The following is an 11,722-nucleotide window of genomic DNA, read 5'->3' as shown; positions in this document are numbered from 1 at the left end:
GATCACTTCTCTCCTGTTTCCTCTCTCATTACAGGTCAGCTTCGTGTAATCTGCCATAGTCTCATCTAATTCTTATCTCTAGACCCAGCTACACTGATGCAAAAGCAAGCAGCACAAGTATCAACACGTCTTCAGCACTGAGATTAAGGCCCCCCCAGGTAATTCTCTGCTCCAGCACAGAGCTCCCAAGAGAAGTTACTTAAGAGCTTGGGGGTGTGGGGGAGATTATATATATATAGTGGCAGGCACCTGACTTTGACTTGTGTCAAAAACGATAATATCTTCCTCATCCTTTTCAGCTCAGGATGCAGGCTTCTAGTTTAAAAAAAAAAAAAAGTAGAAAAAAGCACAAAAGGGTAAGAACATGGAACATGTGCGTGAAGTCTGTATCTGGCCTGAACTCAGCACAGGTTAGTCGCCAGGCACCAAACAATTCAATCCAAGCAACGCGAATATCAGAGCAAGCCTGGGTCAGGGACACAGGGCTGGGGAGAGAAAGATGTCTAATCCCACTGCTCTCCCAGGTGTGATGGGAGAAACCAACTCCTTTACTTTACAACAGAAGTTTACCTGAAAGGTGGTAAAATCAAAAAGTACAGCTCTAATAGGCTTTCTGAAAACAGTTAAGAGGCAGAAATTCTAACTCAGAAAATTTTTATTTTCAAAATAAGAAACTTTGTACAGAACATTGTAGATCCAAGTAAATCTAAATACAGTAGTCTCCATGATACGATGCAAGGGTTTGCTTTTAGCACAGTCCTTTCACTCTAGCAATCAGAAGGCAAGCCCAGCAATTAGGGAAAAAACATAATTTTAAAAATCGCCCTTATCTGTCAGAACATGTTATTTCTAGAGTTCCTTCTTCATGAAACGTACCTAGAGGGTAGAGCACTCTCCACCTCAGATTGTACAGCTATTCACACTATAAAAAACAAAGAGAGGACAGGAGATTTTCAATAGGACAGATGATTTATGAAATAGATGATTTATGAAATAGAACTGCAAGTCTGAGAAATATCTTTTGTTTCTAAATTCCTCTTTCCTCCCCTCCCACACACACTGATGTAACTCCCATAAAGGTATCAACTGTGGATCATGTATACGCACAGTGCACTGTGCAAGCAGAAGTCTACGTAACAGGTAAGCTCTGTTCTAGTGCTCAATAAATGCAAGTTGATTCTTCTACTATTCAACTGTACATTATTTATAACATTTCATTCTAAACCTTATACAAAGCTTATACAGTAGTTTCCATAACCAAAATAAGCGCATTTATACACTGTGGTTCTCCAGATACAATTTTCATGGCACCTTCTTTTCTACAGCACTGAGTACACAAGACCCATCCACACATCACATTGGAATCCTTCAGCTCTGTTTTTGCTATACTCATGCTTCATTAACATCATGTGAAATATCCTTCTACAATCATGTAGAGCCAGACACAGAAATATGGCTGGACTGTTAAGGAGACCACAACACTAACCACATTTGCAAGTGCTCGCAAACTGTATGCAACCCATTACATCTCCCTTTTTATTTATTTTTAAAAGCCTTTTTGATGAGGCAATCATTCTTCATCATGTTACTACAACCAGGGTGTCTCTTGAGAACATTATCTATTTACGTTTATGCTGCTCTGTGCAACTGGAAGAATAACTCTCTTTAAGATGGACTGTAGCTCAGAAAGTCCTTGTTTTTTAATTTTTTTTTTTTCAGAGGTAAAAAAAATTCAGGCTTCTGATTCCAGTGATTGTTTGTCATGGGCCCTTTTCCTGATAACCAAATTCAGCAAGTCACCCTTCATGCACTTGTAGTTGGCCAACAGCCACATGAACCACTGTCCCTCTACTTAATCAAGTCCTGGTCTGGAGGCATCCCTCTTCCTCAGCATCAGGGCTGATTCTGCAAAGAAGCAGTTTGGCAGTTGCAGCAAGAGTGGGGAGAAGTGAACCCACAAAACCAGTAATTTAACAAAGGGTACATTCTGGTTTAGACAGAGTGGTCACTCCACAATGTATGCCAGTATGTTTAGATCACTGTCATCGCTAGGCAATGCTAGTGCTATAGAAGCTTTTTAGTAGTGGCCTCCTCTCATCTGAGCAAAAATACAAAGTGCCACACCCAACTGCTTCTGCTGTATTTTTTAAGTCACTTGGAGAAACTCCCTTAAAATGGCCAATGTGCACTTTGAATACTCCATAAAACCAAATATTAGTGCTTGGAGACTGCTCAACTGCAACTGTTAGGGCTTCCTTTTTGAACTAAAGAATGCATTGTTGTTTTAAACAACTCTTGGCTTCTATTTGATCATTTATGTTCAGTAAGTTCGTATTGCAGAAGTTGGCCAAGAGTTTAGCACATACCTTTCTGCACTTGGTTCTGTGGACAACAGTGCCCTTTTTTTTGAACATCTGTGACCAACTTCAAAGCATAAACCTGCAGCACAGATCACTGCATGAATAAAACTCTAATGGCTTAAAGCCCCATCTCCTTTCAGGAACAAAGGAAAGTTATTGGCATGAAAGCAAGGACTGATGCTATCTGATTTGCAAAGTTGTTTAAAAAGAAAACAATGGCCTGTGGGAAAAGGCCTTCATTAAACAGTTCTTCCCAAGTATGACTTGCACTGAGATAAGTGAAAGTTCTTTATCCTTTTTTACCCAAAAGGGGAGGGTAGGCAAGCTTTGTAATCTCATTTGATTAAACAATTCACTGTAGGCAATAATATGACACTGGTGAAAGACTATGCAATTTAAAGGCAGTCGCAGCTTCAGTCTTCCATTCCGAGTTCTTGTTTCAGACTGAAAGAGAAGTAGAAACATGAGTTAGCTTGTAGCAAAACACTGTTTGGAAACTCTTTAGACAAATTAGTGGGAGCTCTGACAATAAACACAGCTGAAGTTGAGAGCCAAAAGACAGAGTGGATACACCATTTGTTTAGGTTAAGAACCAACATGTCAGAAAAATCATATGGCAACATCTCAGATTCTAAAGGCAACAGGAACTGATCTTGAGATTTACCTGACAAACTGGGATGTGGAGAGCTCTCCTCTCCCAGTTGAGCTGCTTATCCCACTTAGAAGAGAGCCATGTCACTGACACAACAGCATACTTACCTTTTCAAGTAGGCATGGACATTGTCATAGCCATGGTACTTGGCCAGATAGACCAGGACACCTGTAGCACATCGGCCATCTCGCTGTCTGCAGAAGCTACAGTTGCAGATTCCACGACATGGTGGACACCTCCAGGTCTAGACAAAAGACAGACAACAAGCATTTTTAACTGAACTAGAATGCCAGACATGATTCACACTCACGACTTAAAAGAGGGCCCTGCTCCACATCAAGTTCTGCAGTGAACATCAGCGCTGCAGAAGCTCTCTACACCAGTACAAAAGTACAAATTCTTCAGTCTGTAAGTGATTAAACTCTCCTTTGCCTGCCTGCACGTAACCACAGGAAGCATCCCACTGCTCAACTCCTGCACCACTTCCACAACCCACAAGAGCAACGCTTTGTCCACAACACAGTTCCTTTCCATAAGGCATTAAGCACTAATGCAAGGCAAAAGAGAACACTATTCTGATGCTCAAACACAAGAGTACTTTGACAGCTGCTCTGCTCTCATAGTTTACTCCTGCAAATAAAGCTACAAAAGTAGTAACTACAACAAGTTCTACACAACACGAGGTTCTATGATTCAATTTGAATCAAACCAGGACCACAGACTGCAGCACTGTAAGCAGTTCCCCTACTAAAACTCTTTTGCTATGAGTAACCAATGCACCTCTCTGTTCAAGTCAAGCACAATAAAGCCAATACTCAAAATTGTCTTACCGGATCCAACAACGCAGTCCTGACATCTTCCCCATACCTATTGCGGAGGCATGGCCCACAGAATTGGCCCCGTACCCCTATGCAATCAGGGTTACGACAATTTGTCTTGGTGTCTGTGGTTTTTTGGCGACACTGATGACAGGTGGATCCCTAGAACACAGGGAAAGTAGTTCAGGAAACAAGACGTTAAAAATAACTCTTTAGTTAGGGGCATTAATAGATATAAATAAAAGCATTTAACAAGCACAAATAAGCATAATAAAGCATAAGCAAAATCAAGCATTTAACAAGCAATCTCTTTGGCAGTTAGTAGTGTTTATCCTGCAACAGAAAGCCATCTTGCAAGTTTGAATCAAGCCTGTTTTAACATTGCATCTTCAGTGTCTGTTAATCACTTCCCTCAACTTGTATTGCCTGGGTACTACAGTTGTTCCAGGGTGAAAGCAAGCTACCTGGCTCGGTAAAAGTCCTTCTATGAATTCAGAGAAAGGTAAGAGATGATATTTCAAGACCTCAGGCATACATCTCCCAAAAATCACATCCTTCCTCTCAGTGAGACGGAGTCTGCTCTATTTGATGCTAAACCACAAGCAGTGCATAACAAGAAAATTACTTCAAGTATGCATTTCAGAAAGTTGGAATACACTTACCATGGCCCTGTTATATACTTTATCTCTTGCAGATCCACAAATATTATTCAGCTCTTCCGCTGTTATCTCTTCAACTGGGCGCACAATGTGTGGAAAAGCCATGGCACCACGGTGACCCCTCCTGGGAGTTCGGGCTTCATGCTGAATAGCGAAGACAATACTTTTAGTTTCAGCAAAAACTACATAAACAAGGTGGGTATCTTCAAAGCAATGCCAAAGTCTCAAATACCCATTATATATTCACACAAGAGATACAGACCTTTGTGAAGACATATAATATGGGTGCAGCTTTAGCACCTTCACTTCATCTGTCACCTTCAGGGTGCAGAAATGCTACTAGATCTTACTTCATTCCTGCTGGAGTACCAGAGGAAGTGATTGTTCAAGCATAAGGTGAGGGGCAAATGGAGAACACATACAACATACTATTTTCTGTACTTCCTCCCAGGGCATGGCATACTCATAATCTTGATCAACTCTGTATGAATTACTATTTTCTTGAAGGGATAAAAAACCACCTTCATGCTCAACCTGCAACAAGAGAACCAGAACCAAAACATACCTCCAGGTACTCATCAGACATCTTTCTTCTTCTCACTAAGATGTACCGGTCATCATCTTCCTCTTCTGGTAAAGGAGTAGGAGGACCTTCAATCAGGGACCTGGATCTTGTGTGAGGCCGAGAACTTCGATCTGGGTTCCTCCTCAAAGCACTTCTGGGCAATGTACGTCTTGGAAGTCGCTTTGGTCCCTAGTAAAGTTTAAAAGCCCCTAATGAAACAGGCGAAACCCAGACAGCTCCAGTCCCTACTATGAGTTCCTCCCCCAAAAGACATGCCTGCCTTCTGCTTTTCCCAAAGATGAAGTCTTCCTCCCATCCCAAATCAGAAGATACAAGGTAAAAACATCCTAGGCAAATTAATCTTGGACATTCTGCTAGCTGCAGAGAAATAGCCAAAAGCACATTTGTGTCCATGCAGGTATAAGATACAATAATTCCCCCACACAGCAGTAGTACCCGTATCTATGAGAAGTTGTAACTTTTAATGTTGCTCCCATCTTCACACAGCTTATAGGTAAATTAGCAGTGAAATTCATTACACTGCCAATTCACAATCCAACCTTTTTTAAAGACTTAGGCCAAACGTCAGGTTTTTTCCAAGACTCCAAACTCACAGAATATTCAGACTTGAGCATCTAAGTGTGAGCAGCTCCCCTTACCTCCAGCTTTTGGATAAATATGTATTTACACAGCACCCTGTTTAGTTTTATTGGCCTGTGGAGACACCTAACCTTTATGAATTAATCTGTTCTGCTTTATACAGTGGCACATTGAAAGAGAATTGCAAGGTAAGAATGCGTTTTAGGAAGCAATAAAATTCTGAACTGGACTTTGATTCACATGGTTTATTATGTTTTTTAATTGAAAGTCCTGTTTTGTAATGTCAGAATTTGACTCTCAGAAATCTGAAGGCAAATACAGTAAGTTTATACTTACATGACTGACAGCTGGCAATGATTTTCTCCCACCAAAGATACCAGAAACATTTTGCAACTCAGCCATTAGTTTTGCAAGCTAAGGAGGGAAAGAAAAAGGAAGTAGAGCCTTGAAAAGGTGTTTATGTGCTATTACAGACTATTAGATTAGGACAGTTGGCTAGAAGTACAATTAATTATAGGAAATGCAGTCACTCTTCAACTTTTTACTTTTATGTCTTCTTTATGTTCGAGTGACTGCAAGTAATTTGAAAGTGTTCAAACTTCATATATTGAAGCCCTATACTTTAGGCTTGCAGCCTACAGATTTTTACTGAAGTACTTAGCCTATGGATTTTCACATGCCAGTGGACATAAAAGTATCAGATTTAAGTATTAGGAGTGTAAGTTCCCCTTAATGCATTCACATAATTCCCATTAGAGTTAATTTGAACAACCAAAGAGGTCCCTTAAGAGTCAAGGGAGGGGGCAAAGGGGCTGAAGAAAGGGGGGGCCACCAGGGAGACACTGAGTACTTGCCATTGCTTTGTTTTCCTTTATGTTCAAAGCTCTTTTTTCTAAAAACACAGCACCCTTTTCTTCAGAGTCAGAGTCTGAATCTGGAGCAGGCATCACCTTTTCAGGAAGAGGTTCCATCTCACCCTTCCTCCTCCCTGATCTTCGAAGTGGAAACTTCATGGCTACTTTTAGAGGAATAGGACATTTCTGCCTTCTCTGAGGTACCTTACTTTCAGCACGTGTATCATTCTCGTCTGAATCTGATTCCAATTTCTGTTAAATCAGAATGGAAGCATATAAAACCAAGTGAATTGCTCTGCAATTAAATACAGTTCAACAATATTTTGTTTGGGGGTGGTTAAAGAGGCTATCTGGTTGAAATATAGATACTTAAATCTCCAGTCCTAGTGCCCTAGTATATTTTAAAGGGGTGGGGGGAAAGGGGCAGGAGGAGAGGGAGGCATAGGGATAAAAAACTCTCAGTGAGACCCACGCTGTACTGCCACAAAACATCAGAAAAAGAAGCTTAGTTTCAGTTGCAGCAGTATGAGCTGTCATTTGCAGTTCTAATAACAAAAATAGTTTGTGTGTGATTGTGAGAAAGAGAATTGCCTTTAAAGTGCTTGATTTTGCAACATACTGTATCTGGCTATAAAAAAAACCCACTACAGTTCTCAGCACAGGGTCAAACCCAAGTTTGTAAGCTGTCAGGAACAGTCATCTCTCAGCACCAACAAAATCAAGCGAAAACTTTCCCCTAGAGCCAGTCAATAAAACAATTATTAATAAAATCCCATTATTTCTCATCTTTGAATTCTGATGCCTTGCTTACAACTTCTGCAAGAGCCAAGGGTTCAGTGAGGACAGAAATTAATTTCTTTAGTTAAAAGCCCATTTTGCAATAGTCTTTGACTTTTAGGTTTAGACTCAGTAAGACAGTCTTATTTTGATCATAGGTGACAACAGGCTTCCTGCTTCATATGCACAGACCATTAGTCTCAAATGGCAATCCTTATTGGCACAGGGTTTTTATTAAACCAGGTTTGTGGTTCTGGCTGCCCATTATGTGTAGTTATTGATTGTTTTTTCTTACGTATCTATTTCCAGCTTTGTCTCCTACTTACTGTCTTTACTGTTGTGTATTATGTAACTCAGACATGTCCTCTTCCAATGAGACGTTATTCTTTTCTAGTCATTCCTCAGCATGTTCTGAAGTTAACAACCAACCAATTTTACGTCAAACATGGTACTACTTCTGTCTTCTCTATTAAATACCAACTGTTGGCCTTTTTAAGCAATAAAACTGCTCTTGCACTGATGTCAAGTAGGAAGGCAGATTTCACCACCTATCACTATTTCTCTATTGCTAAAGAAGTACAGTATTTCCTGTTACAGTCAGAGTGCAGGTTTGACTGCATGACAATATACACACAAGTTTTTCTCAGATTTCCTGGAGTCCATGGGCTAGGCACAACGTTTTGTATTAAGGAAACCAGAAATATTAGAATTTAAGAGAGTAACATCCAGCAAGGACAGTTTTAAGAGGTATTATATTTCAAAATCTATATGGCAGATTTTATTCTGAACTTGCAACACTCACGAGCTTAGGGGCTTTTTACAGACACAAAAAGAAAATGAAACTATGGCTACTTAGACTATACATTAAACAGAATGATGCTTCCTTTCTGACAACATCTGACTTTCAAGCTGAAGCTGCCATTATTTGTCAATTAAGAATGTATAAAACTAAAATCAACTGTCTTACCAATGCACCTTGAATCTCATTTTCTGAAAAGCCACAGAAGGATTCATCATCAGAAGCTTCATGAAAAATTTTTGCCAGTTCTTCTCTAATACCCGACCTAAACTTGCATTTCTAAGAAAAATAAAATATCCTTTAGCCTAAGTTGTACAGAAAATGATTCACATTTACAACTGCAGAATAAGCAAAGAGCTTTTTTTAATAAAGAAAAAAAATAGTTAAGGCATTTAACAAGGGGTTTCAGAACCACAGTTGCAAATTATCAGGCATGTTAGGTTAGGTGACATTTCAAAGGCTAGAATAAATAGCTAATCTGTTTCCAACAATTACCACCTAGAAGCACAAGTGAAGAGTGAAATTACAGCATATAGCATAGATTTATAACTACTATACAAAAACATAAGCAGAGCAAGCAGTTTTAATCGTGCACAAAACATTTACTGGCTTTACCAGCTTTACATTTTTGCAGGCTTTACTAGCACTGCGCATCCAGTTTTATTTGTCCTTGTACTGTACTTACTGTGTTTGCAAAATTATCAGAACCAAAACTGTCACAACTGTCATCGGAGGATGAGGATGTTTCCATGGGAATCAGTTTCGTATTTCGGAATGCGGTGAAGTTTTTCCTTCCTGAACAACCTCGGCGCTGCAAGAGGACAATGGCAACATCATTAATAAAAGAGATCTATTGTAGCATACTAGCTTTTAAGAACATTCTTAAATCGAAGTTTAAGAGGTTTGAACATTTTAGGATATTTAACAGTCTTGAATACAAGTCAGCGAAATTATCATCAGCTTTGAAATGATTCCCAAAGTTAGAAATGGTAAGAGTTCCTGCTCTGATACATTTCTGATCATTGTTATATATCAGTTTTGTTCAGTATTTAGAAATACTTCTTTTACGCAAACAGCCAAGTGGAAATATACACAAAAATCATATCTTTCCCCACTCACTATAGACAATGCTGAAAAAAGTACAAGTACACAAATAGTACCTAGAAATCTTTGATTTATTAATTACTTTTGAGACAAACACTAAATACACTTCAGCTCTTAAGGAAGGGACTAAGGATCATATCCACAGAAAAGAGGAGCTTTGAAGCAATTGTTCTAGACATGGTTTTTTTGGTTGAAATACCTTTTCTGATAGGCTTCAGGTTCTTATTTCCCAGGGAATGTTTCTACTGGCAACGACCCATTTTTCCTCCCCAGGGTGGCAGCCACCCGAAGGCCAAGCCTGCTGCACCCACACTTAGATGCTGCCCAAGTCGAGCACTCTGTCACCAGTTCACATGCCCAGCTGACTGGGCCAAATAGTCTATAAATACAGTTTAAACAGTAACTAGCCAGGGCAATGTAAAGACCTCCGTCCTCCCCCCAGCACCGCTCGGCACGCTGCTTTCCGCCGGAGCAGCACCGCAGCAGCCCTGAGGCTTGCCCACGCTTCACAGCTCGGACGAGGAACAGAAAAGCGGCCCGGCCCGGCCGCGGCTCCAGACACACAAGGCGCCGTTTCTGGCGTCGCCTGCCGCGGCTGAGGGAGCGCCCGGCCGGAGAAACCCCGCCGCGGCGGGCCGGGCCGGGCCGAGCCGAGGGGCCTGCAGCACTGCGAGGCCCAGGCCCGGAGACCGGGGCCGCCATCGGCAGGCACACACGCCTTCCCGCCTCGGCGCGGCCCCGCACGCCAGCCAGGGGCGCGGCCAGCTCTGCCCGCCTCCCGCTAAGATGGTGCCGCCCCACCCCCACCCCCGCGGGGCCGGCCCCGCTCCCCCGAGCTCCACGCCCGCACGGCGGGGCCACCTCCCCCCTGCCCCGGGGTACCTTCCCCCGCGCCCAGCAGCCCCTCGCGAGGCTGAAAGCGGGGGCGCTGGGGGGCCGCCTGCCCGCACCACTGCCGCCTGCCCCACGCCGAGCACGGCTCCGAAGCCAGGCCCCCTATCCCCGGCAGGCGGGCGAGGGCACCGCGGGGCACGGGGAGCCCCAGCACCGAAGCGGGGCAGGAGGCCCCGGGCTGCCGGTCGGCGCGGCGGGGTTGCCCCCGCGTCCGCTCCCCCTGGGGTGCCCGGCGAGCCCCAGCCCAAAGACGCGCCCCTGCCCGACCCCACCAGCCTCCCCGCAGCCCGGCTTGCCCTGGTCATGAGACCCGGCCGAGCGCGACCGCAAGCGCCACAGCCCCCTGGGCCACCAGAAGCGGCGGCGGCGATCCGCAGCCGTGCCGTGAAGCCTGCGGGCAGCCCCTCGCCGTGGGCAGTGCTCACCTGCGGGCGCGGCGGACCCATGCTGGCGGCGGCGGGGCGAGCACCGGGGAACTGAAGGTTCGCGCCAAAGCGGCTGCGACCGCGGGGGGGCGGGGCCCGGCGGCGCATTTCCCGCGTTGGCGCCCGCGTCCTGGCAGATGTAGGTGACACCCCCTGGGGATCGGGCACCCGGCGTGCCCGCCCCGCGCCCGCTCGCCCACTCCTGCTAGGGAGTCCGCACCTCTCCTGGGGCGTCCCCGAGGGGGCTAGTGCGGAGGCCCGCTTTTTTTTTTTTTTTCTATTGGTGTGCGAGGTTTATGGAGCTGCAAGGGCCTGGCCCTGTGGCGCGAAAAGCTCCCGGTCGGAGCGCCGCGGGACGCGCGCGCCAGAGGGGAGGGGCGCGCGTGGGGGCGAGAGCAGCCCCGGCGGAGTGGGGGGCAGGGAGAGTCCACGTAGTCTCTAGCTCTCTGTTTCTCTCTTTTTAAAATTTTTTTGTATGCCAAACCTGGCTTTGTTTCCACCACTCTGAAATAAAACCCCCAGACAGGGCCAGTTTCCGGGGGTAGAGGGGGTTTCTCCACGAAAGAAGGGCGGGGGCCTGTGTGGAGGCTGCCCCCGGGGCTGGGGCGGGCCCCGCGTACCCCCGGGCACCCCCGGGCACCCTGCACCCCTGGCGGCTCCGCCGGGCGTGCGAAAAGTGCACTTGGTGAAGAACCAACGCGCCCGCTGCGCTGTGTGTGCGTGGGGCCGCAGGCACGGCTCAGCGTTAGGAGCGAGATGCTGGGGGAGGCCCGTTGCCTCTGCTCCCCTGGGAGCACATTGCAACAGGATTTTACAAAGAAGTTGGCCGAGCTGCGTTGTGCAAACAAAATATACTTGAAAGCAAGCCAGAAGGAAATAGATCAGCAGTGACTGTACACCATTTTATGTAACGTTTGTAATACTGCATTAAATCAAATACAGCTGTTAAAAACAGCGAAATAACTGCTGCATGACCAGTATTTTGGCAGCAACAGTAACAGCAGAAACCCTGAAGAAGCTGTATGGCATTTGTGGCCCCAGCATTTGCTATAATCCTTTGTTTATCCAGTGGTTTGAGCTGGGCTCAATAGGGGTGCAACTGTATCTGCTCAGCATTTCCAGGTGCCCTCCTGGCAGCAGGCAGGTCCCCGCTACAATCAGCGCCAGGGAAGGAGGCCCCACGCGTGCAGCCCACACACAAACCTGCGCCTGTGT

At 44.9% G+C, this 11,722-nt stretch overlaps 1 protein-coding gene across 2 annotated transcripts; it reads right to left on the bottom strand.

Moving 5' to 3' along the window:
* Positions 1–637: 637 nt before the first annotated feature.
* On the bottom strand, positions 638–10,652 carry CDCA7 (cell division cycle associated 7). Of its 2 annotated transcripts, none has more exons than XM_074829137.1 (10): positions 10,508–10,652; positions 8,770–8,895; positions 8,253–8,363; positions 6,509–6,760; positions 5,991–6,068; positions 5,055–5,243; positions 4,493–4,633; positions 3,843–3,992; positions 3,120–3,256; positions 638–2,804 (listed from the first exon to the last, which is right to left on the bottom strand). In XM_074829137.1, exons 1-10 carry the CDS (start codon positions 10,613–10,615, stop codon positions 2,774–2,776), a joined length of 1,323 nt encoding a protein of 440 aa, XP_074685238.1. In that variant the 5' UTR covers positions 10,616–10,652; the 3' UTR covers positions 638–2,773. The 2 variants fall into 2 exon arrangements, with proteins under 2 accessions (XP_074685238.1, XP_074685239.1); XM_074829138.1 differs by lacking the exon at positions 10,508–10,652 and adding an exon at positions 9,388–9,618.
* Positions 10,653–11,722: the final 1,070 nt, after the last annotated feature.

This window comes from Strix aluco, chromosome 6 (assembly GCF_031877795.1).
Source record: "Strix aluco isolate bStrAlu1 chromosome 6, bStrAlu1.hap1, whole genome shotgun sequence".
Taxonomy (NCBI): Eukaryota; Metazoa; Chordata; class Aves; order Strigiformes; family Strigidae; genus Strix; species Strix aluco.
This window is presented reverse-complemented; position numbering and strand designations above follow the sequence as displayed.